Here is a 26,008-nt window from a genome sequence, read left to right as displayed (position 1 = left end):
CATATGAAATGCGTCAGGAGTCTCGTTAGCACGAGAGCTCCGTCACAGTGCTGGTGACCCACTCCCGGTTCAGGTTCAGACCTGTCCCAACCTGTCCACGAGGCCGCATTCGTTCAATCGCAACGTTGAACCTGTTCTCACTCGAGGCTGAAAAAGGAAACTAGAAACTCAGTTCATTTCTCGTCAGGTTTTCCTCCTTGCAATGTATATGTATATACTTTGTAATGTTTCTCTGTCACGTCTGCTGCCATCCGCCCTCCTTTCATCCTTTGTTCTCCTCTACATTTTATTTCTTTCACCTTCATCTTTCTCAGGTTTTGCCGTCGTCTCCGGTTCCTCCATCATAAGATAAAATTTAAAATGTTGTAAATCTACCGTGTGAATCTGTTTGTTTACTATTGTTTCTCGTAAAACTGCTGCACAAGTTAACTTAATGGCTTGGATCCAAGGGCCAAAAGTCTCAAAAGGTTTTCCTTTAAGTAATGGTACAAATTAGATAAAAATAATTTAAATTAAAAATAATTAATATAAGAAATGTCATCTTCATGTGAAATATGAGAAAAGTATAGTTTATTAATACCGCGCCAGTGAGAGACATCGACGTATAATGTTCGTATATCGACGGATGATCTCAACTTCCGACCTCCATCAAAATAATCTGCTAGTCACGATATCGACGTGCTCGAGCGAGTGAAGCTCAATATTTTTGTGAAGCTGGGTTTTTGAAACATCGATGAGCAATTTGTTATCTCGAGTGTTTCACTTGATGATGTAGGACGTGCTCTAACGGTGCCCGAGATGAACGTCTATGTGTCTGTGTGTATGTGTTGGTCTGTGGGTGCGACATTACTTGATATTACCTGAAAGTTGACCATTTCGAAAGAAATGGTGACCTGCTTCGATATCATACAGCAAGGGAAACAATCAAGACACTAGTCGACGTGTTTTAAATATGATTTAAATTTTATTGAAAAGTATTAGAGCAGCATACGATGTGAATATAAGCAGAAAAAGAGTCTCAAATCAGTGATCGCCGCCGGCTTCTCACGCGTCTGCATAATATCCGGTACGTGTGTTATCCTGGGAAGGCAGACATGGCCCGCGGGGGCGACCCTATGCGTTCAGCAATTTATCAGGGGGAAGGGAGTGCGCCGACTATTACGACGATAACGCACTGAAGTTCGCGGCCTTCCGAATGCTGCCTGAAATACACACATTAGTGTAACACACGATCATTAGAGCACTCGAGTACCCCAAGCCACTCGAATCACTCAGTAACACGAGCAAAACTTGACATAATCTCGTTTCTGTTTATTTTTTATTTTTTAGATCCTCTTATAGTCTAAAGTTCTTGAATAACCCCTATATTAATACTCTAGTATCGCTATACTGTCTTTACATTTTTTAAATAAAAATTCCGGCATCTCATCAACACTGCGAAAAACATTGAATATTATATTAATAGCTTCATAGAACTCACAGACGTGCAGTATAAGTATATCGTGAATTAAAGTTGTCTGTGTGTCATTCACATCGTCTCCTGGCTCCTCGACTCGTCTCATCGTCTCGCCGTTTCTCTATCATTTCATAAACGGCGTCTATAAAGTGTATTATTAAAAGCAGAGCTCGGAGCTTCCATATAGAGCATTACACACCGCGTCATTAAATATGTAGATTAAAGTGGAACATTTTTAATTGAGTTTGAACCGCAGCTCCGTGGTAAGCTACCGAACAAACAAATATATTGTTTGTAAATGTTGAACCAGATGGCTTATCGTATTTATCAGTGACACTTTCTTCGTCTTGTATAGATGTTTCTGTCATTAAATCTGTTTGCTGGGTGTAATTCCTCAATAACCACGTTGTGTCAGTGAGGTTTAGTCATTATGTCAGTAATGCTACGATAATCACACAGTTAAGCCACACCATCTGTTTGTTTGTGTGTAAACAAACTGATTGTAATCTATGGAATGGTGATATCGGCTCGATACACGTCTACGATTTATTAATCACGAGGTCGTCGACCCGCAGCGAGTCCATTCTCAAAGAATCTAATATTTTGTCAGGCTGGTAGGTTGTAGTAATCAGATTTCCTAAATGTATTGTTCTGTAAAAGAGTCGTAACGTGAAGGCATAACATTTTAGTTCCTAATGATCTCAGTGTAAGAGGTTTGATGAGGTTAGCGCACCGCGTTACAGTGCGTGTAGCTCACAGGGTCACAGGTGGTATGGAGTAATTGTCGTTAATTTGGAGTTCTGTGTTGCCTGGCTTTAGTGAATACAAATAATATAACGATCTAAATTTTATTTAGAATGAATGGAATAAGAACAATATGTACTCATTCAACATGGGTGATAGAAGTTCTTACTCTTCCTCCTCTTGAAAGGTTGCTGAAGTGTTTTAGGGAAGTTTGATAAAGTTACTACTAGATGTAACGGTATGTATGTTGCTTCGGAATAGTTTCTCTGAAAGTAAAAAAGTATAATAGATTTTATCAATACCATTTAATAAACACGACGCATGACGCTGTTTATTGTTAAAAAAAATATCAATTTAGTGATTTTATCAGCCGCTATTAACTTGCTGTATTCATTACATGTTTATAGTGACTTCACAGCTACTCTCTTCTACTTTTATTTCCATTATTATGTAATAAAAAAATCCAATACCTACACTTTACATGTCACACTAGTGCCAGGAACAGTATCGTCGTCGGGACAGCTCTGAATAGAGAAATATATTTGCTAATTGCTTGTCCTCGCTCTTATTTAAAATTCGTTCATAACCGTAAATCTGAGCTAGATAATTCCATGTGAGTGAACTCTGGTTAATATAATGTATTGTATTACTGCAGTATGTCACAATGTGTCACAATGGAGGCGCTCTTTTGAAATTTGTGAAAGTTTTAACGGCACCATAGGATGCGAGGGCGTAATTTGTCGTGCATGGATTTCACATGTAAAAGTAATTTCGCTTTCTAATAACAGTATGTGATGGGAGCCTTCGATTGTTCCAGTCATGACGGAGAAAGTCAGCGGCCACAGGAGTGTGGTCTGCGGACCGGGCCACATGGGTGCGAAGTGCTCACTCGCTCTTTACTCGTATCCCTTGCGGTTAGTGAAAGTTATAAGCGATGATTGATCCACATACAAACTCGAAACCATCGTCATTAATGTATTAGAGTGAAATCTTCCGGACTTGCGATGAGTCCGCATCATATTTGGACACGATGTAACGTACCATCCTAAGGCCCCGTCCTCACTGTGCTAAAGACACGTGGTTTTCCGTATCGTATGACCCACTCTGATTACAGATCGTGTCGCATCACGCCTCCACGCCCTTATCGTGTACTCCAAATTTGCAATCTTGTGATAAATATTTAGATTCAGCTCGCGTCCTCTTTTAGTACTTTCATTACATACGAGTATTTTGTTTTTCTCGTGTTCTATTTTCCTATGTAATATTATTTTAAGGTGCGGCTATGATCCTTCTCACTGCGGACTTCGTATACATCCCTGTTAAATTTCCTTTCGCTGTATGTAGAGAATAGAGATGTTATCCAAGCTATCAGACCGGAACGGTCGGGGTCTTGAATAACGGGCCCTTTATAAAATACATCGAACACAGAGTTATGATAGCTGGTAACTGTATAGAATATAATAAGTTCGATCCTCGTCACCGCGAGTCTAACAAAGACTAAAATCTATTTAGGGTTCAATCAACAATCAGCGTCGAGACATTGGCCACGGGGTTAATGAACAGGTCAATCCCGCGAGTGAGGCGGTGACGAGTTAACGAGCTTCGCGAATTAAGGTTGAATGATCCGACGCGCTCCTGTAAACAAGCACTTTAATGCTATTTACTCAATCACATGTCATTGAAGCAGATCAAAAAGACACGACCCACAATATAGGATACAGCGGGTCGGGGCGGGAGAGGGGGAGGGCGCAGGACGGGGACCTCGCTCGATGGTCCTTAACCTTGCTCTGACGCTGACCCACTTTCGTGAAACGACGGCACGGGCCAGGAAACACGCGGCTCCTAAAAAGTTTCACGGTTAAGGTTTTTGTTTTGAATAATTCTTAATAAGCGGACTGATCTAGGTCGAATATCTTAGAAAATAGTGACAGTAGTTTTAGTATTGAAATGTGGTGCTAGGAAAATTAAATTCATAGTAATATTAAGACCGAGCGTGACTGTCTAACGAGAGGTAAAATATATGGTATAAACTATTTGTTAACAAATGGTATAATTTTTGTACATGTTATTGTGTTTGTCCCGTCCGCCGCTTCCCGCCCTCTTCACCCGTCTCGTCTCTCGTCTCCAGGATCCCTCCACCCTCACCATCTCGCCGGCCTCTCTCTCTCACAGTCTCGACGATTCTAGTATTTTAGCCCTTATTCTCCGAATCATCACACAACCATAGTCTCTTTACTTGTGTTTCAGTCTCATATTCGGTTGTATACAAACCGGCCCATACACATAATAATGATTGATGCGCTATTTTTATATTTTCCGATGTATCATGTGTAATATTATATTCCTCCTACGGTCGCGGCCTCGTCGAAGGTGGAAAAGCATTTTAATACGCTCATTATACTTTTTAGATATATTTTTATTTTATTCCTCTATCCGTCGATGCATAAGACGTAATTAGTACAACTTAACTTAATCTTTGGTTTCTTTTAATGTTAATAAGCCCGGACGTGTCTAAGCAGTGTTTGTGTGTATATCGTCTACGAGTATAGTGAGAGCGAAGGTTAGATTCATTTGAACGTTATAATTTGAAGTTCGTCATGCCTATATCGGTCAGCTCTGGGTGACGCCACGGAGCTGACTGAGAAGACCTCCTCCAGTGTGACGTCAGCTCTAGAACTCATTACCCTTCTTAACGATAGCGGTTAAGCTTCCGCCTCGCTAATTTACATTTCACTCAACGTGACAAGCGTTTGTTTCAATCAAAGTGACATAATCAAAATGAAGATTTATCGGGATCTAGCGCTGACGTGAGGCGGAGGAACATCTGGGGATGACATCAGGCACGCCGACATAGAGCAGCGACCGCCCGCGGCCCTGACCCTCGCCGCTATTAATATACCACGATGGACGCTCGGCAGCATGAACTCTAAGAAGACACCTGCGACATTCGGCGACAGATGTGACGAGCCCCACTAGGACTGTTTAACCGAAGCTCAACTTTTAAAGGCGATTCCTAAAAGAGCTGAAGGTGTCGGTAGGTTCCTAGCACTATCCGTGCATGAAGTCATCGTGTCACCCTGCCGACCGTCGCTCCTGTAACTCGACGCCGGTAATCTCTGACCGCTCGTATTTTTGCGGCTTCACTCGCTACCGGTCTCCTGTTAATTATAACAATCGCCCTCAGCCATTCTTTTACAATGAATACTTACATCTAAATGAATAATGGGCGTTTTAGGGCGTTCGTGTCGTATACGACGTACAAATGTTAAAGAGACAACCGGTTATTATTTATTTAGTTGTTAAAATGTAAATAGTTCTTTAATGAAACGATGGACTCTTAGCTTTTCAAGCGAAACATTTCTTACTTTCGACATTGATGGATTTCAAACGATCTCAAAATTGTTATTTACGAAGTGACCGGGATCCCGCCTTGCTTGATATGTTACGTTTTAACAAAGTTTTCGTTTGTCCAAGAAAAGACACGTCATGGATGGGTTATGGGAATTATTGTTTCTAAAAATTTATTCTACTATTCTAAAACTACATACTCCCGACGTTTCGGTTACTTTTCCGTGATTCGTAATCACGGTTGCTGAAAAATAACCGAAACGTCGGGAGTATGTAGTTTTAACAAAAAATAAAGCACCCATAGTATATTCGAAAAAATAATACTTTCATTTAAATTTACAAAGCACATTATCGTAACATTAGTGTGACCTTGGAGATTCACAAAAACTGTTTTCAAAAATGATCACTACGATTAGATCAAAAATAGTATGAAAGATATGGTATAAAGCGTCCCATGCTTTTCTCATAACAATACTAATATTTTTCGCCCAATGTTATTGTTAATGTTAATTTCTTTTTACTTTTTAGTTGGATTAATTACAAAAGCATGTTTTTCGGTTTTTTTAAACTATATTTTATTTTTTACTTTTTAGTTCAATTTGTCTTCTACGCGGATGTGTCAATCTTCTAGACGACAAATGTTTGATTTTACTATCAAATAGCTACATTAGTTTTTAATCCATGGACATACAGCTGTGTTTACAGAGTTGCGTCTCCAATTCGTGTACTCCTTATCAAAAGTGTTTGATTTTTGGCTGTTGATAATGCAGCTACGTAGCTTACCAACAAATACAGTAGCGCTTGAGCGAGCAAGCTCTATCTCTTTCCCTCTCATGTAAAGGATCTATGATATGATAATCCTGGCAATCCTAATGATGAAATTCATATAATATCTACTAGGTATTAATTTGCTACCAGTCCTTGAAAAGCCTACAAAATTTGAGCGAAATCGATCCATTCAAAATGGGTCAAAATCGATTTGGAAGAAGTCGGTTACAAACACACATACATACATACATACATACATACCTACACGTGAAACTAAAGAAAAGCATGTCAAAACAAGAGCTACTGGAATGGTGACGATCTATAAAGATATATTAATATGTGTTGGAGGGTCACAAGGAGATTAAATACCTACTAGGTATAAATATGACGACTCATCGGAATAAGATTTAGACAGAGAATCGTAGGATGTTGTTTTATAAAGGAAGTCGACACATGGTACTGTACTTAACTGATGTCATGAATCGTTTGTTGTCAGGAAGCAGAGCTGAGCACGTGGACCGCCTTCCTCCAGCGAGCCGTGGACGCCACCTACAACACCGAGGTCGTTATCGACAATCTCCAAAACCTCGTCGGTAAGGCCTCCTGCCAGTCTCCGTAGACTCCGACAAACCATCTCCATGTAGAATATTCAAAACATGACCCACTGTTCGTTCCAGCGGAGCAGAAGCGTTGTGTTCGGGAGGTGTCCGCCAGCAGCGTGTACACGGCGCTGTGCGGCCCGCCCGACCCTGCCGATGACACGGACGGGGGATCAACGGGGACTCCGCGCGCTCCGGGGTCGGAGGGGTCGCTCGGACCCCACACGCCGGGGACGAGACGCGCGCCCTCCGCCGCCTGCAGCACGCCGCTGTCGCGCGATTAGCGGCCGGCACACACGGACACACACACGCCGCACACGCTGTGCTGTGCGCTGTTCAGGCTGTAGGCCGAGGGTCGTACTAAGGAACATCTTTCACATGTCGCTCACTCTTCTGTTAAGTTATTCGAGTGTGATCCTCGCCAGCCCGGGCGTGTCGTCCCGTGTCCGTGTCGCGTCTCTGCCGGGGTCGGACTCTCTGCACTCAGTACAAACAATCTCCACTGCCTTAGCTCGTGTGTTCAACAGTCTTTATAATAATGATGGTGTGTCTGATGCCAGGCGTCGTCAGGTCGCCATCCTTCGCCCTTATCTTCGCCACTGCTCATGTCTCACTATCGTCCCTGTCTCCTTCGCGTGAACTCGACCTTTCTTATGTGAGTGTCTAATGTGTCAGTGTTTGTATCGCGTAATGTTGTTGATCGTATACACTAAACGTGCTTTAAGTTTAACGTTTAGGTTATTCCTAAAGGTTTCAACCTATATCTTCAGACGTATCGGCCGTCTGTTCTCGTGTGAGATGTGTCGTCGATTAAAGCCTAGTTGGTATATATTTTACGTTATGCTGAAGGTGTCACATTTGTCCCTACACCGCTTCGCTTCGAGCTTGCCTCTATATCTTTATGTTTCATTGATCTCGTACGTGACTCTCAATAACTGTGTACCAATAATAATAGTAATAACTTGTTATATCGGATCTATATATTAAGTACATTACATGTAGCTGGGACGCTTCGGTGTCCGTGTGTGAGTGAGGTCGCGCTACACGCTTGTGATAACACAACGAAACAACCCCTAGTAGTGTTACATTTACATGGACGTGTGTCTGTCTCTATGTGTGTGTGTGTGTGGGTGTATGTGTGTGCTCTCTCCTTCCTTGTACATATAGTTATTACATTTTATATATAATTATCAGAATTTTCGAATTTGCTGTTTATTGTTACTCTATCAGATATTATATGCATTCATATAATAGTGAAAATTGTATGTTTTACAAATAATATGTCAATGTTGAACTTTTGCTAAAATATATTCGATAAAATTGTTTTGTGTGTGTATGTGTGTACGTGCGTGTATCGCCCTTACACACACACGCACGTATGTATTGTATTTTTTGAATATGGAACATAAATAAAACACGAAGTTACAAATATACTCTATTATTATTAAAAACTAACGTTATGTAACATACAACATGACTTCGAATACATGGACTCATCAGACTCATGGCGGCAAGACTGTGGGTGGACTTAGAAGATACGGAAGTCTTTAATGTTTGTTAATATTAAAAGAAAGTGTCATTCATAAATATTTGTCATAATAACTAATCATTTCTTAAAAAACTAGTAAGGCCACTATCAACGGCCGCTCCTCCCCTGACCCTCGACCCCGAGCACCCTCTCCTTGTCTCCACCGATCCATAAATCCCTTAATAACTCTTCTCCTCCTCTTTATTCGTAAAGTGCCACAATTTTGTCTTTCCATGGACGTTGAACTCTCCACCCTTCGCTGTTCATAACTATATATCGTATCAATATTAAACACGCGTGGACGAGCTCCGAGGCGACGCCGACGCCCGGAGCGAGATATCGGAGGAGACGTCGCGGTCGGGTTGGACCTCATATATATACAATGGGGTGTGAGGATGGGTCTCCCGGCTAATGTGGTGGAGGGGGGGGCGGCGCGGAGCGGGCGGCCCGCGGCGGACCCAGCACGGAGTGAGGTACGGGCAGCGTGCGTCCGCCCGTCTGCACCGACACCAGCCCGCGGGGAGCCGCGCCCAGCGCTAACACACAGTCCCCGGCACGGAGCCGCACGCCGCCCTCGGCCCAGTCCGCGCGCACCACGCGCTGCTGAGGATACCCCAGCTTCACTCCGTTTGATACCGTGTAGGCTCGCGACGGCGGCAGTGGCGGCGGCCTCTCCTACACACATACGGCTGACATCAGGATGACCGTCCAACAGACCGCGGACGGGGCAAATGGTAGGGAAAGGGGTGGGGGAGCTCACCAGGTCCAGTCCGAAGAGAGAGCAGGTGCTTTTGACCACCTGAGGATCGCACTTGTCAGGAAGTTCGGGGGGCGGCGTGCCGGCAATGGGAGCGGGTCGGCGACGGGCTGGCGGTGCGGGGCGCGTCCTGCTCGCCGTGCCGGTCCCGTAGGAGCCGCGACTCTTGTACGCCCGCCACGCCGCCTGGATGGACTCGGCGGCGGCCTGACGGCGCGCTCTTCGCATGCGTTCGAGGACCTTATGGCAAGAGAAAACATCGAGTGAATCCTGACGATGACTGCCGAAATATGAAATTTAAGCGAATTGTAAGATGTGAACGAATGATGGGTACCTGACGCATGGCCTCGCTCAAGAAAACGTGTCGTTTACCGAGCGCCCATCGCACAGCGGCGGGCGAGGCGGGCGCCGGCGGGGCGGCGGCTGCGGCCACGGCGGCCAGAACGCGAGCACAGGACGCGCCCGACTCACGCTCGACGCCGGCATGTCCTCGGCCCCACAGCGCGCGGTACCGACAGCTGAACGCTCGGAACCTCATCCGATGCGGATACCCGCTCGCCATCAGCTGTACCGTCTCCAGGATCTGCAGCGCCCGCACCTGACACGACGACATGGATCACCATATAATAAAGTCGGAAGGGAGAGTCGGGGATCGAATGCAGTCCTCCGACCGCTTGAGTTCTGATAAAAGATCCTGTCGTCTGACCTGTCGGGCGACCGTTGCACGTTCGAAATGCATCGGAGTCTCGGTGGCGTTGGCGCGGAGACACCGCACAAAGTGAGGGCGAGCGTGTACTAGCGTCCGCAGCAGGTTGTCGAGACGAGTGTGGAAGTCTTGTGTGAGTGTGGACGCGGCGACCACGGCGGCGGCCGCACCGCCCGCAGTCGGCGACGCTCGGAACTGAGCGCCAGCCGGACCACCCGCCGCGGCCAACGCCTGGAAGCGAAGACTTATCTTTATATGATTTACTCGGCTTTACAGAATCTTTCTCGACCAATCTTTTGTAATAAGAATTAAAACTTTCAAGATGGCCTCGGGCATTTCCGAATTTAAATCATATCTTATACACCTTGAGCTCGGCGCCGAATAAATGCGTTGCGAATCCGAATTCGCAGGTTCGTGTATCGAAGGCGGCGAGCAATTCGTCCGGTACCGCGTCCCGGTTGGCTTCCAGGAAGTCACTCGCGTCGTAAGTGACTTCGCCTGCATAGTGTCGCACTGCGAAACGACGCGCGTGCGGTGGTCGCGCCTCCGCCAGTCTGAGGTGGCCTCTGTTCCATGATACATAACTTAGATTATTGTAAGAAATGGGCGTCGAAGTTATTTATCCGACAGTCGACAAATATAACAAAACTAAGGAGTACAAATCAAACAACGACCTGTGCGCGTTCTTAATCCTGGCCACGTAATGTTCGGGCTCGCTTCGAGCGGCACACTCCGCGTCCAGCGCCGCCAGCAGTCCCGTTCTTAATGATGACACCAGGTCGATGCACGGCACGTTGTCCACATATTCTACCTCTAGCGCACCAGACACGCCCTCATCGCGACAAGACTCCGCCGATGACTGGCGTTACAATGACAGTTCCCATTAGTATTATATCATTTCACGGTCTGGTGAGCGTTTAAAGAAAGCATACCTTAAACACGTGAGTGTTATAGAAGTGCTGCATCGTCTCGGCACATAGGTTGGCGCAAAGGTGTTCGAGACGACTGGGCGCGGAGTCTTCGAAGCCGAACATGTCTAGTATGCCGACGAAGCCGTCGTTCGCGTGGCGCACGGCGTCGTTGAGGACGGCCATGGAGCGAGCACCCGCCCGGCCTCGCGCCCCGCCTCCCGCCGTAGACGCGCGTCGCGACGCCGCGTCCTGTATCACCTGCGGCGTGCCGGCCCGTAACAAATTCGGGGTACCGCTATCGAGTCATGGAAACAGGAGAAGCGAAATACTTACAGATTCGTTGGAGTCCGAGGATAGGGTGCCCAGAGTGGAACCGAGACGTTTGAGAGAGTTGGCGCGACGAACGATGGTGGCGACGGTGCGGCAGTACAGCGCTTTAGCGAGGGAGTCGCGGGCGGCGGCAGCGGCGGCGGCGGTGGCTGGTGCGCGGGCGGGCACACGACCGGCGCGGGCGCAGCGCGTGCCGAGGCCGCGCATAAGAGCGGCAGCTCCCACGCCCAGGAGAGAGCCTGCCGCTACTAACTCGGCCTGTGGACGGTGACGCGTTAGACGGTTCGAAATGAGCTCACGGGGAGCTGGAATCTTTATCCAAAATAAATCTACCTCCCCATTTGGCTCTGCGCTTCCTTCTGCGTTATCTGCGAAGTGGACGTTACCCAGCAGAAGCACAGCGGCTAAGACGCGCAGCACGTCCAAAAATGGAATACCTAACACGCCGAGGCAGCTCTTCCATGCGTGGAACCTGGCTCCGTCCTCGGGTTCTGGACGACGAGGATGAGAAGATGATAGGTATCTGAAATTTAAAAAGGCATCAAAGAGTTATCATTTAAATTTAAAGTAATATATTTTAAACAGTGAAAAAACATGGTCGGGCGATATCGCTTACCTTAAGTCGTGAGCGGAATATCCATCGAGGTGAAGCTGGGAGCGCTCGTCGGCGGACAGGCCGGCTAACATCTGGTAGAAGATGTGATAATTCCGCTCCCCGGCCGGCGGACGGACCACGCGCGTCTGGTCCAGGAAATAGCAGTGAATCTTGGTACGGTACAAAGCGCCGTCCGTCACTTGCACTTCGATAAAGTGACCCTGAAAATATAAAAAATATTCGACGACGCTTCGGAAGTGGGTTGTTGGCGAAAGAAGGGTGTTGAATTACACGTGTACTGACAATGCGGCTGGAGTGTGAGTTGGCATGCGTTGCGGCCGTGCCGAGAGAGCGAAGGACGGTGAAGGCGGCCGCGAGATGTTTGAAGGCGTCCGTCTCGGGTCCGCCTCCCGCTACGTCGAACAGACGGCGCAACAACACCATCGACGCGTATGTCTTCCCCGATCCAGAGACGCCTAAACATAACACACTATATGAATAACAGTTCCTGCCACAGCGATACTATGGACATGCTTTATCAAAACCCACAAAGAATCATTTTCTATGACAGAGGGTCATCGGTTACGACGTTGGTAGATAACGGACCGGAGAGTATGATGGCCTGGGGGCAGCCGGTGTCTGCTTGGTGACGGACGGCATCGTGGACCAGTCTCGCCAGTTCTGGCCGGTGAGCGCGCGCGGCGCTCGGAGTCAGTGCGTTACTCACGTCAGTGTACGAGTTCATAGCTACCAGGATGGGACCCACCGACGTCTGCCATTGACGAAAACAGGAATTACATGAATTATTTAGGAGTGCCCCCGCAAGCGCTCAATATGGTATATCAAAAACCATACGACGTACATAGAATTTGTTTTGATAAAAGCGGGCTTGCAACGCCCGTACCACGGCGTCCTCGGTGAGCGGACCGCGCAGGTGGATCAGATCGTCTACGTCGGATCCCGGACCCGCCACACTCCCCGGGACCGAGGCGCTACCGCCGCTCGCCGGGCACGAGGCACCTGCGACGCCTCTCCATCGAGAATCTGCATTGTTAGTTTCATTTCATATAACGCGGTACAAGTATTGGAGGAAATCGATATCACGGAACACAAAGCGAAAACTTCATTGGGTTTGAGCGGAGTCAATGTACCTGGTGGCAGCGGCGGCGCATGATGCGGCAGGAGCGGCGGCGCCGGTGCTGGCGGTGGCAGCAGAGGCGCCCGCGGTGGCACGGCGGGCTGAGCGCCAGGGGGGCTTCCGGCGGCCCCCGAGCCGCTCTGTGCCCCCGGGGCTCCGGTCCCGCAAGCAGCCGACGCGGTTCCCGGACCCGCCGCCGCGCCGCCCACGTGAAGGTGGTTCCGGAGAGTGACGAGCTCAGAGCTGAGACTCAGCAGTCGTCTCTGAAGGTGCACCGCCTCGTTGGAGGATGATGCGTCTGTTCACCAAAAAACAGGATGGAGGAACACACGGAACGACAAGAGAAATAACGATCATAACAACGGAATGGCGTCTGTTTTAATATCATTTTAACAGTCCGCGAAGCTCCATCACGCCGCGACTTACTTTAACACTTTTATTGTTTGGATCTGTGTTCAATTTACTGAAAGTATTCTGCTCTCATCGTTGGATTTACCTAATGTTAATATTGGGTTTATATTCTATGTATTTTTAATACCACTGTATTTAAGGGATAAATGTTCGTCAGTGACTATCCGTAGTATAAATAATGATTTGAAAAGTAAATAATTGTAAGAGAGAATTTGATTACAAAACCACATTATATTTAAGTACCAGCCCCGGCTCCTTACGGGCTTTTTACAAAAAATATAAAAAAGCCTATTTAATTTTGAGAATTATTAAACTTATATAAATATAGTACGCCCGATTAAAATAATTTAAAAAGTAATTTACAGATACTGATGAGGGCTTGAAAACGAAGTAATTTATTTTGATAAGACTTAGTACCGTATTTATGTAAATAGCTTTCCAATAAACGCTATAGGAATGCCAATTTTAAAAGTTTTAAAATGGATATACCATGTTATCCTTAAGGTATAGAAAGATGCTTTTCTGTAGACCTATATAGGATACACAATTTCACCATATATCATTTTGTTATATCTCAAAGACTTGGCAACGTTTTCGTTAAAATCTCTCGGATGGCTCATTTTTTTACTCACTTCTTCAAGGAATATCGTTAATGTACACACAAGTAAACACAAAAACTTAACAAATTACATACTAAAACCTTCCTCGAGAATCACGCTATCGAGTGGTGATAACTGTTTGATAATCGGTGCAGTAGTTTTTCCGTTTATCGTGAACACACAGACAGACAGACGCGGCGAGGGACTTTGTTGTATAATATGTATTGATAAAATACCAAGCTATGGACACTTTAATATTAGAAACAAATTAATGTATCGTTCTATTTTTAAACCGCTTAGAGGCCCTTGTTATTTATTTTTCTGATTTACATATTCCTGTGATCAAAACGAACTCCAACGAATTATTACTAAAGTTTTGTTAGTGGACTTGAGCTGAGTCTAATAATTTTATTCATCGGAATGGACAGTTCACAGGAACACGTCCATATTGATAAGGGTATGGACCAGTACGCTTAGTCGAAGTTTTCATCGTCACACTATACTAAGCGTTTCCCGTCTTTAATACTATAATCTTGTCAATATTTAGTAATGAAAAAACTGTAAACTGTTACTGAGCAGAAAGTGTTGAAATACTAATAAATTATATATGACATTAATAGAATATGTTCTGTTCGGTAGAGTAGGATTTTCATACAATTTAGTAAAGAGCAAGTCCATACGCGACAGTATAAGAAATTTAATTATGATCTGGTGGACCTCGACAATGGTATCTAACGATGTTTACCTGACGGTGGGCACTATAGTGTATCTATACTTCTAAGGCTGAGGATAGTACCTGCTTCTATAGCACGTGTAGTTCACCTTTAGACACGTTGGTCATATCCGTATTGATGATATTTTTGTCCATCAGTTTTAAATTATGCAATAAACTGACAATTAGGAGTCTAAACACGAGTGTACGCGCTCATACTACACACGAACAGTTTTCAGTTTTTTTACAGACAACACTTTATGATGGAATATCTATTACTTCAAAAATGTACACTCCGTTTGTAGAACGGAAAATGGAGAATTGAGGTTAGGATCGCGCCCAAAGTTGTGGCCGAGATGATATTTATTAATTTTATTTTAAAATGAGCCACCAAATGTTAATCGGTCGCTTTACATCAATTTATTAATTCAAGTCTTTAATTTAAGTGAAACAACCCGGTGTTTGGAAAATAATATTTTTGGTACTTTGCTATTTTTAATAAAAGAGATACCTACCCATGTGATGATGCCATCGTGAAACTCCGAGTCTGCTTTTAAACCAACTAAAAATAATGTTAAATTTCCACTAAACTTTCCTTATGTTATTACTCTTGCAATTAATAATAAGAAGACCCATTATAAAATTATTTTTAAATTGGAAACGGTTGTTCTGAGGCAGTCCCATTGTCTCGAAGTGAGAACGCGATTAAGGGTTCGAAGAACTTTGACAAATCAAATGAAAACTCGTAATAATGATATGATCGGGTTCAAACGGGATTTAATATGCGGGCAAAGCCGCTGGGCGGAGCTAATAATAAATAATCAGGCTGTAATTATTTTAGATTTAACAAAGTACGAAGCCCTGTCTCAGATCCTAAAAGATCCATTTAAAGAACAAGTTGAAAACATTTGTTATCAAATACCAACCGACCAGTTACTGAAAGGCTTTTATGATCAGTCTCGTGTATAGATTGCTATAACTGACGGTGATACAGCTTAGCGGACGCTGTGGATTGACTCTCTCCGAACAAAGATACAATGAGATGTTCATGTGAGATGATTGTATGAAAAACCAGCAATTTATTTTTATTGTTTATAGAACTATAATAACAGCTCATAACACATGAGACGGCAGAGAGCGGGCGGAGAGGAGCGGCGGGAAGTCAAGGTTATGATTAAACAACTCCGTAATGACTCCGTAATTATTCAGCAATTTATGTGATTTTGTAATCTTAATGAATATTGAACCTGAATGTCAGCCAAATAATTGGTTTTTAAGTGACGTCCTATAAACCGACAACACTGGATCATACACAGTGTCGCAACACATGTCGTTACATACGCAACATATGCACACGGAACGCGCGGTGACGATACAGAATGATATTAGAAAATCGTGGGATATTATTTACAATGTTTGGTACATTATAATAGTCATACCGCACACGATGCCGAGGAGAGGACGAGAGAGAGCAGCTCGGAGAGGGGAGAGAGCCCGGACCGGTTGACTTCGCCCTCCACCCGCCCCGAGCTGCACCCCGGGGCTCGGGCATACTAAACCTTGCGTCTAATAGCCTAACATCTGTATTTACCTGGAGTTCACGGATTACGGAGCGTCAAAAACCTTTTTATTGGTCCGCAACCGAAGGACGCCGCGTCACCTCCGCCGCAGCGAATATCTGAGCCTTTGTTGGTACGACAACAACTATTCAAACTGTGAAAGTTGCGACACACTACGTACTCACTGGTTGCAGCAAAAAGTCCTTTTGTTTGATCTTTAAGTTTATCTATAATTACCTAATATTTGTTGGTTACAATCTTTTTGTATCAATAATCGCTTTTTTAATTTATACCTCAAACACAAGTTGAAAAAGATTTGAGAACCCCCAGTTACTTATCGCCATGATAATGACGGTATTACAATGTAACTTAATCAATAGGCAATCTCTGCAGACCCTGCGGCTGACAGGGAAGTATAAAAACAATAGCTCCGTAATAAAACATTTAATTTTTTTAAATATTTTCATCGAACCCTAATGGACCCATATAAAGACCTACAAATAGAAAGTTTACTTTGTATCAGACTTAACATTTTGCTACCAAATACTACATACCGAGGGCAGGAAATTTCCCTAAACTTAGTCAATCGAATTTTCCAAGGGCACTTTCTAATTGCAGAGTAGTGTTTCAGGTTCTGGTCAGTAGCCTAACACATTCAGGATTGGAATGAAAGAACCCTGGCCTGAGTCTATGACAACCCTGTGTCTATGAAAGCCTTAGCCTTAAGTGGATTGGAGAAAACAAGCAAGGGACTCTAAGGCCGATGAGTTATTAAACATAAATCGTCAGGGGTCAACATTCTTTAAAGTATAAATATATGTAACCTATATGGAATGTTAACATCATCCAGGTATGTAAAACAACCAGAACATTCGATACCGGTAAATATATTCGATGTCAGTGACAATAAGAGATCTTGCCAAAGATGCTACTGATATTATGAACGTGACCTAAACTGAAGACTGAAGAAAATATAGCTACCGTTTTTGACGATATACTTAAAGAAAATATAGAAAATAATCAGATGATGTTATCACACGGGGCTTGAATAATGAATGGTAAGGAATACAATTCCGTACTATTCAGTTTTCCTCATTGTTCTCCTTGTGATTCACCTAACTTCATTCTGTCCCGGTATTCCGTCTCCTCGTGTGTCTGAGCTGTGTGTGTCAGCTTGTTTACTAATCTAGGTTGATCTTCTCACCGCCCAACCATCACCAGGTCCATTACATACATATTCTTGTGTCTTTCCATAAGACTTGTGTCTCCTTTGTTCACATCACTCTGTCTCTTCCGTTGATCCTCGTTTACATTAAGTGTGACTATTCAATACTAAGCTTATTTTATTATTTTTAATGTTATGAAAAAGTTTTCAATTGATTTTTGATTATTAATTTATTGTAGGTATTTAACGATTCCTAATCAAATGTGTTTTGTTATCAAGTTTTCTGATTTCATTTAACAGCCACATCAAAGCTACGCACAAAATACGAGTCTGATATCTCAAGTCAACAGCCACAATGACTTCACTGAACTATCAGCATTGCGATGACACAAGAGTTGAGTCTGTAGGTACAGGATAATATTCTCAAAATTCAGATTGAAGATTTGATGAATCTATGGGAACATAACGTATAGGTGCCTAAACTTGCAAAATGGATTACATGTACGTAACGAGTTCATTACTTTTGTGTTATCATGCGAAGGCTTGAGGAGTGAGATCTCGAGAGCGTTGGAGTCGCACACATACTTTGTCTCACAGGTCAGATGATAGTCAGATGCCGAGGCGTCCAGCTCATCGCGAGACGACGTCGGTCCAGGAATGACGAGAAACAATGTTTTAGAAAGAAACAGAACTTTAAAACAATAGTCGCGATGAGAGAGACCGGACCCGGACCCGGTGGAGGCCAGCACGGTGCGGGTTGTTTTTCTTTACATTTAATGATGACCCGGCGTTGACCGCACGCTATCACTCAGAGTATAAAATGACCAGCTGATGAATTATGGCCAATATTTATATTTAAAACATGTAGTATATAGTTATGAGTTAGATCTCTGGAGTCTGCCCTCTGTTGTCTGCGGGATATAAATAACAAATTTTGGGCGCCATAACGTGATGTTAATATGTAATCTCTGATAGAAAAGTGACGTCCGAGGAGTTAAGTGTTCGAGTAAAGTCCATTTAAATACAATAATAAAATACAGACCTAGAGAATAGCCGGTTAGACGGAAGTAGAGCTCTTAGTTAGAGATATTTGAAAAACCCCGAGGTGTTTTCACGGCGAGTTAATTGATCGTTACATTGCTAACGAGCAAAAACCGCGAACTAGACTAGGAGCGCGTGCCCGGACTCCTCTCCCCGCGGACTGGTCCTGGAGCGGATTGATTCATCACGGGCTTAACACTGTGTCCACAGACTTGTGACACTCTACACGGACTGAGGTTTAACGAGCGACCTTCATTACCGCCTATTGAGCGCTATAGAAAACATCACTTCGGTATATACAGAGAAAGATATTTTATGAAACGCTGCACTATCGGAACTTACTACTTATTCCTATATTATTTTTTTAACCAAATTACCAACTTCTCAATTACAGTAGTGAACGATCGTCATCTCTCAGCGATGATAAAAAGCGATTGAATCAAAGAATTCCATTTATGTTCAAATATCCGGCGAGCTCTGCGCTGAGATTACTAATGACGGCGGCGGGAGGAAAAAACTAGCGTCATCTCCGACACACGGCACGAGGCAGCAAACCGCGCCGGACATGGAACTACCGACTGTGACCGCGCTAGTGAGTTACTTGCTACTCCTCTATCTCTCTATAGTATATTAATAGATGTTGCAAGTACTTTCCTTCTTCACGGTCTAGGAAGGAGAAAGACGGAGGTGCAGGAAGGATGAGGAAAGAGGCTGATGAATCCACGAGGGAAGCAGTAAAAAAATGACGGAGAAAGAATGTTACTATCAGCGACAACGGACAGACGACTCTCATCCTCACAGAGAAGATACAACTTCACACACAGGATATAACTTGTATTGTAGGGTTATTATCACTTGACATGACTTTGAGAAATGCTATAATTAATTAAAATTTTATATATTTATTGTAAAAGAACTCTTAAGGAATGGTTCGTGTTTTTTCTAATATATTTTACTGTCTCTCGAGACGAAGTCATTTAAAAGCAGTACATTTAAAGAATGTTAAGTTCGACGCACGCGCGTTGATGTCTTTTGTACGAGCACTTTACTTCCGCACCGACGTAGCACGATTGTGGTTGGCATCACGCTCACGTTACACATTTACTCGTAAATACCGCATGTTATAAGAAAGTGGTTTCTGCTCCTCATATTTATATAAATTATGTTAAAGTTATTCAAATTCTCAGCATGTCATCGGGCGATCATTCATATCAGCGGAGCAGACGCTCGCCTCGATGTCATGTATAGAAATGACTTGGAGTCGTAGCACTCCACAGTCAAGGAGTCCGTTAGTGTGGAAGTATTCAACGGTGTGGAGACGAGTGCGCCTGTGTGGGTTAGGGGACGATATTTATGGACGATTTAGTAATGGATCTAGAAAGCAAATGTGTATTGAAAAGTGGCGGGAAATAAGCAAGGGCTACCTGGACTCCGGACCCGCAGCGACAGCCTGGGTGTTCCGGCGGGTGTGAACTGGCATTCGCTTGTATAATGAATACAGAAAATGAGAAGAGAACATTGAGGCCTGCCGAAGGTTTTCAGTAAAGAAAGTTAGTAACTGAACGCGAACAGAGCTCGACTCGGTACATTGAGTTAGGTTCAGGCTGTCGCGGTCGTACGGTGCTGTATGTTACGGTGTCCTTCAGGGAGGTCGCACTTACGATATCAAATCCATTTTTATAAAAAAAAAACAGCAGTGTTCATGAACTCGAGACTATGGGGGATAAAGTTTTAAAGAAATTAATATCGTCAGATCCGTCGGATCGGTCGCTGGACGTTGTGATGCGTCCCCGTCACCGACTATCCCCGACCCGATGCCAGAGAGCAATACAAGACATCTGAGCTTCACTTGTCCAAAGATTTAAAATCTAATTCTAAAGCTATAACTTAATGAGGCCTGTAATAAAATAACTTAATCTGTGTAAAGCGAACGAGCCGATGTTTTAATATCTGAATTATTTTTTGTTTTTGTCCACGACGCTACATTCCTCACTACAGTAATGTCTGTCTGAACTCTGAAGTACTTTCCTGGTTTTCTACTGTTTTTATAAAGTATTCTTTAATGCCGCGTGTCGTGAAGGGTAACATAGTATACAAAGTCCTATTGACCTCAGTTATATTATAATCTAAACTTCAAACATCTTAGCAGTTACACTCGCGCCAGTTCTTGGAGATAACGATATTATTATTTTTTTAAATATTATGAATCAAAAGGCTCCGCTGTAATATGATTCATTGAATTTCTCATGTTTGTTAGGAAATTATACGAAACTTGAAGTGCGCCGCGAAAGGACCGAATTTACCTACATATCTGTAGCCTACCACCTCGCCCCCCCTCCCCCCTCCCCCTTCTTCCGCACGATCTGACCCCTCTCCTGCCCCGCCCCGCCTGCAGCACTCGTATCCACCGCTCTCTAAGAGCCTCGCCGTTAGACACCGCATCGGAAGTTTTGATCTTTGCATCGAGTCTACTTATAACTTCATGTACTTATATGAATGTTATCACTGTTCAGTAACCAGAGAGTGTTCTGAATCCCAACACCCTTTGCCTGTCAAAAGGAGGAGTGAGGAGTTCTGGGCCGTTTGAGGAAGTTATCGTGTCAACGAGAGCTATGACGAGAGATATCTTCAGAGAAATCTCAACCGGGAAGGTCTGGTGGTTCATCCGTGGCCGGGCACGACAATCATCGGCGGTTCAGAACGTTTCGAATCAACTCACTGTTGCATTAATAAAAGACATTTATCACAAAATAACGAATATTCACAGAGCATCCCGCGTCCAGCCAGGCGGTGACCGTCGCCCGTTTGGGACAATCCGAAAGCCTTCACGATTCGGATGCGAACGTTAAGAACGATAGAAGTAGTAGGGCGCCGGTCTCACCTTGCAGTTTCTTCTCGGTCTCCCAGAACTTTTGCAGCTCGGTGAAGTACTTGTCGAGGATGAACACCTTGGACAGGCCGAGCGTGGCCATGGCGGGCGGCGCGCTCGCATCACACTTCGCGGCCGCGCCGCACTCTGCCGACAGCGGCGACCACTCTCGTGCGCGTCTCCCCGCGTACTGCTGTCCGCCCCCGCCGCCGCCCCCGGCCCCGCGGCTCGGGTCCGCAGCCCCGAGCCGGAGCGCCTCTTACCTGCTCGCCTGCACGCGGATTCCTGAACACGCTCCTCAGTGATAGCGGCGAGTCTTTACGATTAATTCAGAAAGTTCCACGGACACGACGTGTTGGAACAACTATGAAAACTGTCAGACGCACCGTATGTTCGAGGCGAACAGTTGAAGAACACACTTGTTAAAATTTTACATAATTCTGTTTAAACGCTCGATGAGTGCGATGTAGTCGTAACGAATCATACAGTTAAGGCGGAATCGATGGGACCGGAGCATCGAAAAGTTAATTTAATACTATAAAGCGAGAAATGTAGCGGCGCAGGTGAGGCGGAGGCTGCGGCGGCGCAGGTATTGGTGGGGAGAGGTGCGGGCGAAGCGGGGAGACTGGTTTGTTTATTTGTAAGCTCGAGCGCCGAAAGCTATGACTGTTCCCTTCTCTGCCCCCCTCCCCCCTCCTACCCCGACCCTCCTTCTAATCCCAGCTCCTCGACGGTGCACCTGTTCCCAACTCTCTCACTACTCAGTTGGATTCTCTTGCCGTTGTCAAAACTTTCAGTGAACTCAGTCCTTTGAGTGAACTCATATTTTCAATGTTAACGGATTTTCATTCTATCGATATCTTTGTGTAAAAAAATAAAACATAATGACGTCACACCATAAAAAATAACGAACAACGTCGAAGATAACATTCCGGAGAATATTTTTTATTAATTAACAACGTACGTTACGTTACGTTATAAAATTACAATTAAAAAAAAACAATCTCTTTGTACTCATCGGAGAGCAGGTTTATTTGAAATGTAAACACATCAGACAGGTTTTCATTATGAAGAATAACCGACAGTTTAAGGTTTTATAAATATATAAGGTTGTGAGCACCAGCCGAGCCGCGGCCGCCGAACTACCAGTCTACACCTACCGAAGGTTGTAGCGACTAACAACACCATATGGACTCCCATATTAACTGTTTCTGAACAAACCAATGACATGTATGTTTTTAATTTGATTGTATTTTGACCACGGGTAAAATTCATCACATGTTACTTTTAGCATTAAAAGAAAGTAAAACATTTTTTACAATTATTATTTGATTTAAATCTAATTCACATTGTCATCATCATGGGACTGAAATGTCTATTATATTTTAATGAAAATGAGATAAAAAATAATAGTTAAATTTATGACTTATGCGCGCGATTCACAACAATATGGCGAGAGACCTGTGGTGCCCTCTGTCGTAGTCACGTCGACACGGGAAGATGACACATCCTCCACGAGCACTGTCTGCTCATCGGATACGAACAAACACCTCCAGAGGCCGCTGTTACAACTTCATTTATAATGTTCCAGGGACTAGCGTTTAAGTAATCATCAAGACCACAAAAGGCAGACAAAAACCGAATTTATATTAGAAAAATTAATGATTACTGTGAAAACGATAAAAAAAATTACTTTGGAACATCGTTTAGAGTATAAAAATGAAATTCTTGCCACAACTCTCCACGGAGCCCGGACGAATTTAATAAATATGAGCAATCTTTATTATTAATTGCTATTCAATAAGCAAAAATTCGGATTGCTTTTTTAAGACTGTATCACCTCCCATTAATATGTGACGGGGTAGGTTAATGGTGCCAAGTTTTTGCCACATTTCAACATCAATTACTCGCCTAACGACTCATTGAGGATACGATCCCAGCAACACATATCACCATTTATAGATTAATGACGACACAATGAGCCGCCGAGTCCTGCCTCCTATCAGCTGAGACGGAACACAACCTCGCGCTCCGACCTGCTTCGTACCGATATTAAGTTATCACCGCGACTCCGTTAATGATAGCTTAATGTGAGACTGCAGCCGATCCTCTTCGCCCATTACCGCATTAAAATAACATAACATCAGAGAGCTTCGCTTTTAATATACTTCTGCAAAATAAACAAATAAAATGTCCCAGGAGCCCGAACCGTCTTAATGATGTTTAATGAATCAATTTCTCGAGATAAACCTGTACTACATCGGTTACTGAGAAAAACGCGTCGATGTGGGAAGAGCTCGGCTGTGTTTTGAACTCCAATAAAAATGTTACTGTACTTCAGATAAATCATTATTAATTTTTAATGGACCGTCACATATCCGTTTTCATTAATTTTAATTTGAATGTAGTTGAAGTTACAAAGGCCCAGCTCCCTGGGGCTGTGACTACTGTCTGCGTCACATGGCGTATTTCAATTGAATTTGGGAGTCGATTTATATTTTCGTCGAGGTTTCCTTCATGAAGTTTTAATTAAATATTTATATAAATACATGTTGCGTACAATAAGACAAGGTCCATCACAACCACTGCCTTCGTATCGCTTAATATTGAAACTTTTACTATTTGTATCATTTATTTGGGATCTCTTTTTAAAATTAAACAGTTCTTCAAAGTAAAGCTTTTATACCGCGTCCAATACCGGAAACCGTCGTGTTTGAAAGTCTAGCTATAGATGGGTTCTTGTCAATTGTCATGTAAAGTCTTAGCAACCGAGAAATATAAAACCTTTGCATTTCCACCAATCACTAATAGCTATTATCAGAACATCGTATGATTTGTTTAACTACACCAAGGATTTAAACTGGACCTGGACTTATTATTTTAGATGTTGTGTACCTAGAAGTTGTCGAAGTGCGGTTTATTGCTCATTATTACTGCTTCGAATGTTAGACACATTTCTATTTTATTGCACTTTACAACTATAACTTACCTCGTTGCTTTCTCGCCTTCCCTCGCGTTCTATCCCGTGTTTTAGTCTTGGAGCGCATCAACTCCGATGATGACACTCGTTTCTCGTCCAGCGGTACCGAAGACCTGCGGTAACATTCGGCAGATTGTTTGAAGTGAGCGGTCGGGGGTGCAGATAGAGTAATATATATTTGATGAGTTGTATAGGTTGGAGCACCTGTTGCCGTTGTTGCCGTGAACGTGTCCAGAGCGATATGTGCAAAAGAATTCTGGACGAACGCGATGTGCTCGCAGAAGAGCGGCGAGTGGTGCCAGTGGTGCCAGTGATGCCAGTGGTGCCAGTGGTGTAGGTGGTTGAGTCGGTGGCAGCGGGGACGGGTCCGAGCCTGCGCCCTCGTACGTCTGGTCGGGCAGCAACATGGCGCACGCATGGCGCTCCGCCCGCGCCGCCCTGCTGCCGCCGAACGACCGCTCGTGACTCCTTCAATGTCTCACTACGTTACAAGTGTCTTTCCTAGTTCATAATGGTTCTTTACCCTGTTTCATAAATATTTCTTTCCACTCAAAGTATATAAATAATACCTCTTGGCGTTATCCCACCTGTAAGAAAATATGAAACACAGACTGCTCTAGTGCCTTATTAGAATTTAATTGTTTTTTTTTTATAATTATTTTAAAATAACAACTGCATGAAATTATGTTTTATGAATAACGAAATAATAAAGAAAAGAGATGAAGGAAGATGCATGAACGAATGTAGTTATATAAAACAAAATTCGAACCGCGACAAATGGGAATGAGACGCTTGAATCATTAATATACACGTATTCTATTATTTTCTACTCTATTCTATTGTTTTCGATCGTATTTATTATTGTGTGTATCGCTGCCTGCGTCTGATCGAAGTCCGATTCCAGTCTTCGACATAAATTCCACAAAAACGGATTGTGTTTGTGATGAGATTGCTTTCCCTCGACTCATACAAAAGTTACATTCGCCGACCTCGGACCAGGTCGCACCATCCATATGTTTTTGTCCGTGAGTCTGTTAGACGGCGATGACGTCACGAGTTAACGTGTCACTACACTGTAAACGAATCAGAAGCAACATTTACGAGATTCACTGAACACTATCAACAATCATTAAGGACGGTGAGTCGACATAAACGAACTTTTGATTCGTCCGAAAACACCACAAAGCGCGTTTTAAAATCTAAAGCGACCTCTGATTCGAATGCTTCGGTAAGTGATTCGGTTCTCCAAATTTGATATACTCGTTAAATAATGAGAAGCTGACGGCGTGCTCGTATCGGAGCGTGCCGGGGCTTGCCGGACCGGGCCGAGGTCGGGGGGTGGGGGGTGGGGGCTGGATGACGATGCGCAGCTTTTTGCTAGGATTCGGGACCTCAATTCAATTACACCGATTAATTTCGCCGGAGCGAAACAAACTTTGCACTTCACTCCTATCTTATCCGCACGCTCACGATCACTAAAAGTTACGTTTTGGTCTTTAATACGTTAATAAGCGTTAGTATAACGTGACATTTGTTTTGTATTAAGTTCCGTCGCATCGTAACGTGTTGAGGCCGCCGCTACTTCCCCGAGTCGCGACACACAGAGAGTGTCCACACTGCACCCACCGCACTGCACAGCACGTGACGCTCGTCGTCTTTACCTCACATCCACGACCCACGTCTGTGGACAGCCGCATTTGGAAGCAGTCTCAGACCGACGCGACTCCCTGATCCATCGTCACACATGAATAACATTGACAATATTAATAAAATAAACTGGGTTCCACAGTTC

General features: G+C 44.0%; 2 protein-coding genes and 1 long non-coding RNA gene across 9 annotated transcripts in view; 2 read left to right on the top strand and 1 right to left on the bottom strand.

Moving 5' to 3' along the window:
• LOC116772691 (uncharacterized) overlaps positions 1-8,344 on the top strand; it is a 12,629-nt gene extending 4,285 nt beyond the window's left edge. Inside the window, exons 3-4 of the mRNA XM_032664956.2 lie at positions 6,813-6,909; positions 6,994-8,344. Of these exons, the coding sequence (XP_032520847.1) occupies positions 6,813-6,909; positions 6,994-7,199 (303 nt within the window). The 3' untranslated portion in view covers positions 7,200-8,344. The remainder of the gene's footprint in view (positions 1-6,812; positions 6,910-6,993) is intronic.
• LOC116772626 (unconventional myosin-IXb) lies at positions 8,338-21,745 on the bottom strand. Of its 2 annotated transcripts, none has more exons than XM_061522209.1 (15): positions 21,249-21,745; positions 12,894-13,178; positions 12,605-12,786; positions 12,349-12,514; positions 12,046-12,218; positions 11,764-11,963; positions 11,481-11,670; positions 11,151-11,405; positions 10,839-11,075; positions 10,581-10,765; positions 10,271-10,472; positions 9,907-10,137; positions 9,535-9,798; positions 9,204-9,440; positions 8,338-9,118 (listed from the first exon to the last, which is right to left on the bottom strand). In XM_061522209.1, the coding sequence occupies exons 1-15, from the start codon at positions 21,337-21,339 to the stop codon at positions 8,852-8,854; spliced, it is 3,165 nt and encodes a 1,054-aa protein (XP_061378193.1). In that variant the 5' UTR covers positions 21,340-21,745; the 3' UTR covers positions 8,338-8,851. The 2 variants fall into 2 exon arrangements, with proteins under 2 accessions (XP_061378193.1, XP_061378194.1); XM_061522210.1 differs by having other exon boundaries at positions 10,839-11,066.
• Positions 15,737-26,008, top strand: LOC133319086 (uncharacterized). Of its 6 annotated transcripts, none has more exons than XR_009752786.1 (3): positions 15,737-16,294; positions 16,793-18,959; positions 19,038-24,770. It is a non-coding gene; the product is annotated as an uncharacterized LOC133319086 (long non-coding RNA). The 6 variants fall into 6 exon arrangements; XR_009752789.1 differs by having other exon boundaries at positions 15,741-17,219; positions 17,627-18,959; XR_009752787.1 differs by having other exon boundaries at positions 15,746-17,827; positions 17,924-18,959.

This window comes from Danaus plexippus, chromosome 12, assembly GCF_018135715.1.
Source record: "Danaus plexippus chromosome 12, MEX_DaPlex, whole genome shotgun sequence".
Taxonomy (NCBI): domain Eukaryota; kingdom Metazoa; phylum Arthropoda; class Insecta; order Lepidoptera; family Nymphalidae; genus Danaus; species Danaus plexippus.
Note: the sequence above shows the minus strand (reverse complement) of the source record. Positions and strands in the feature narration are given on the sequence as shown.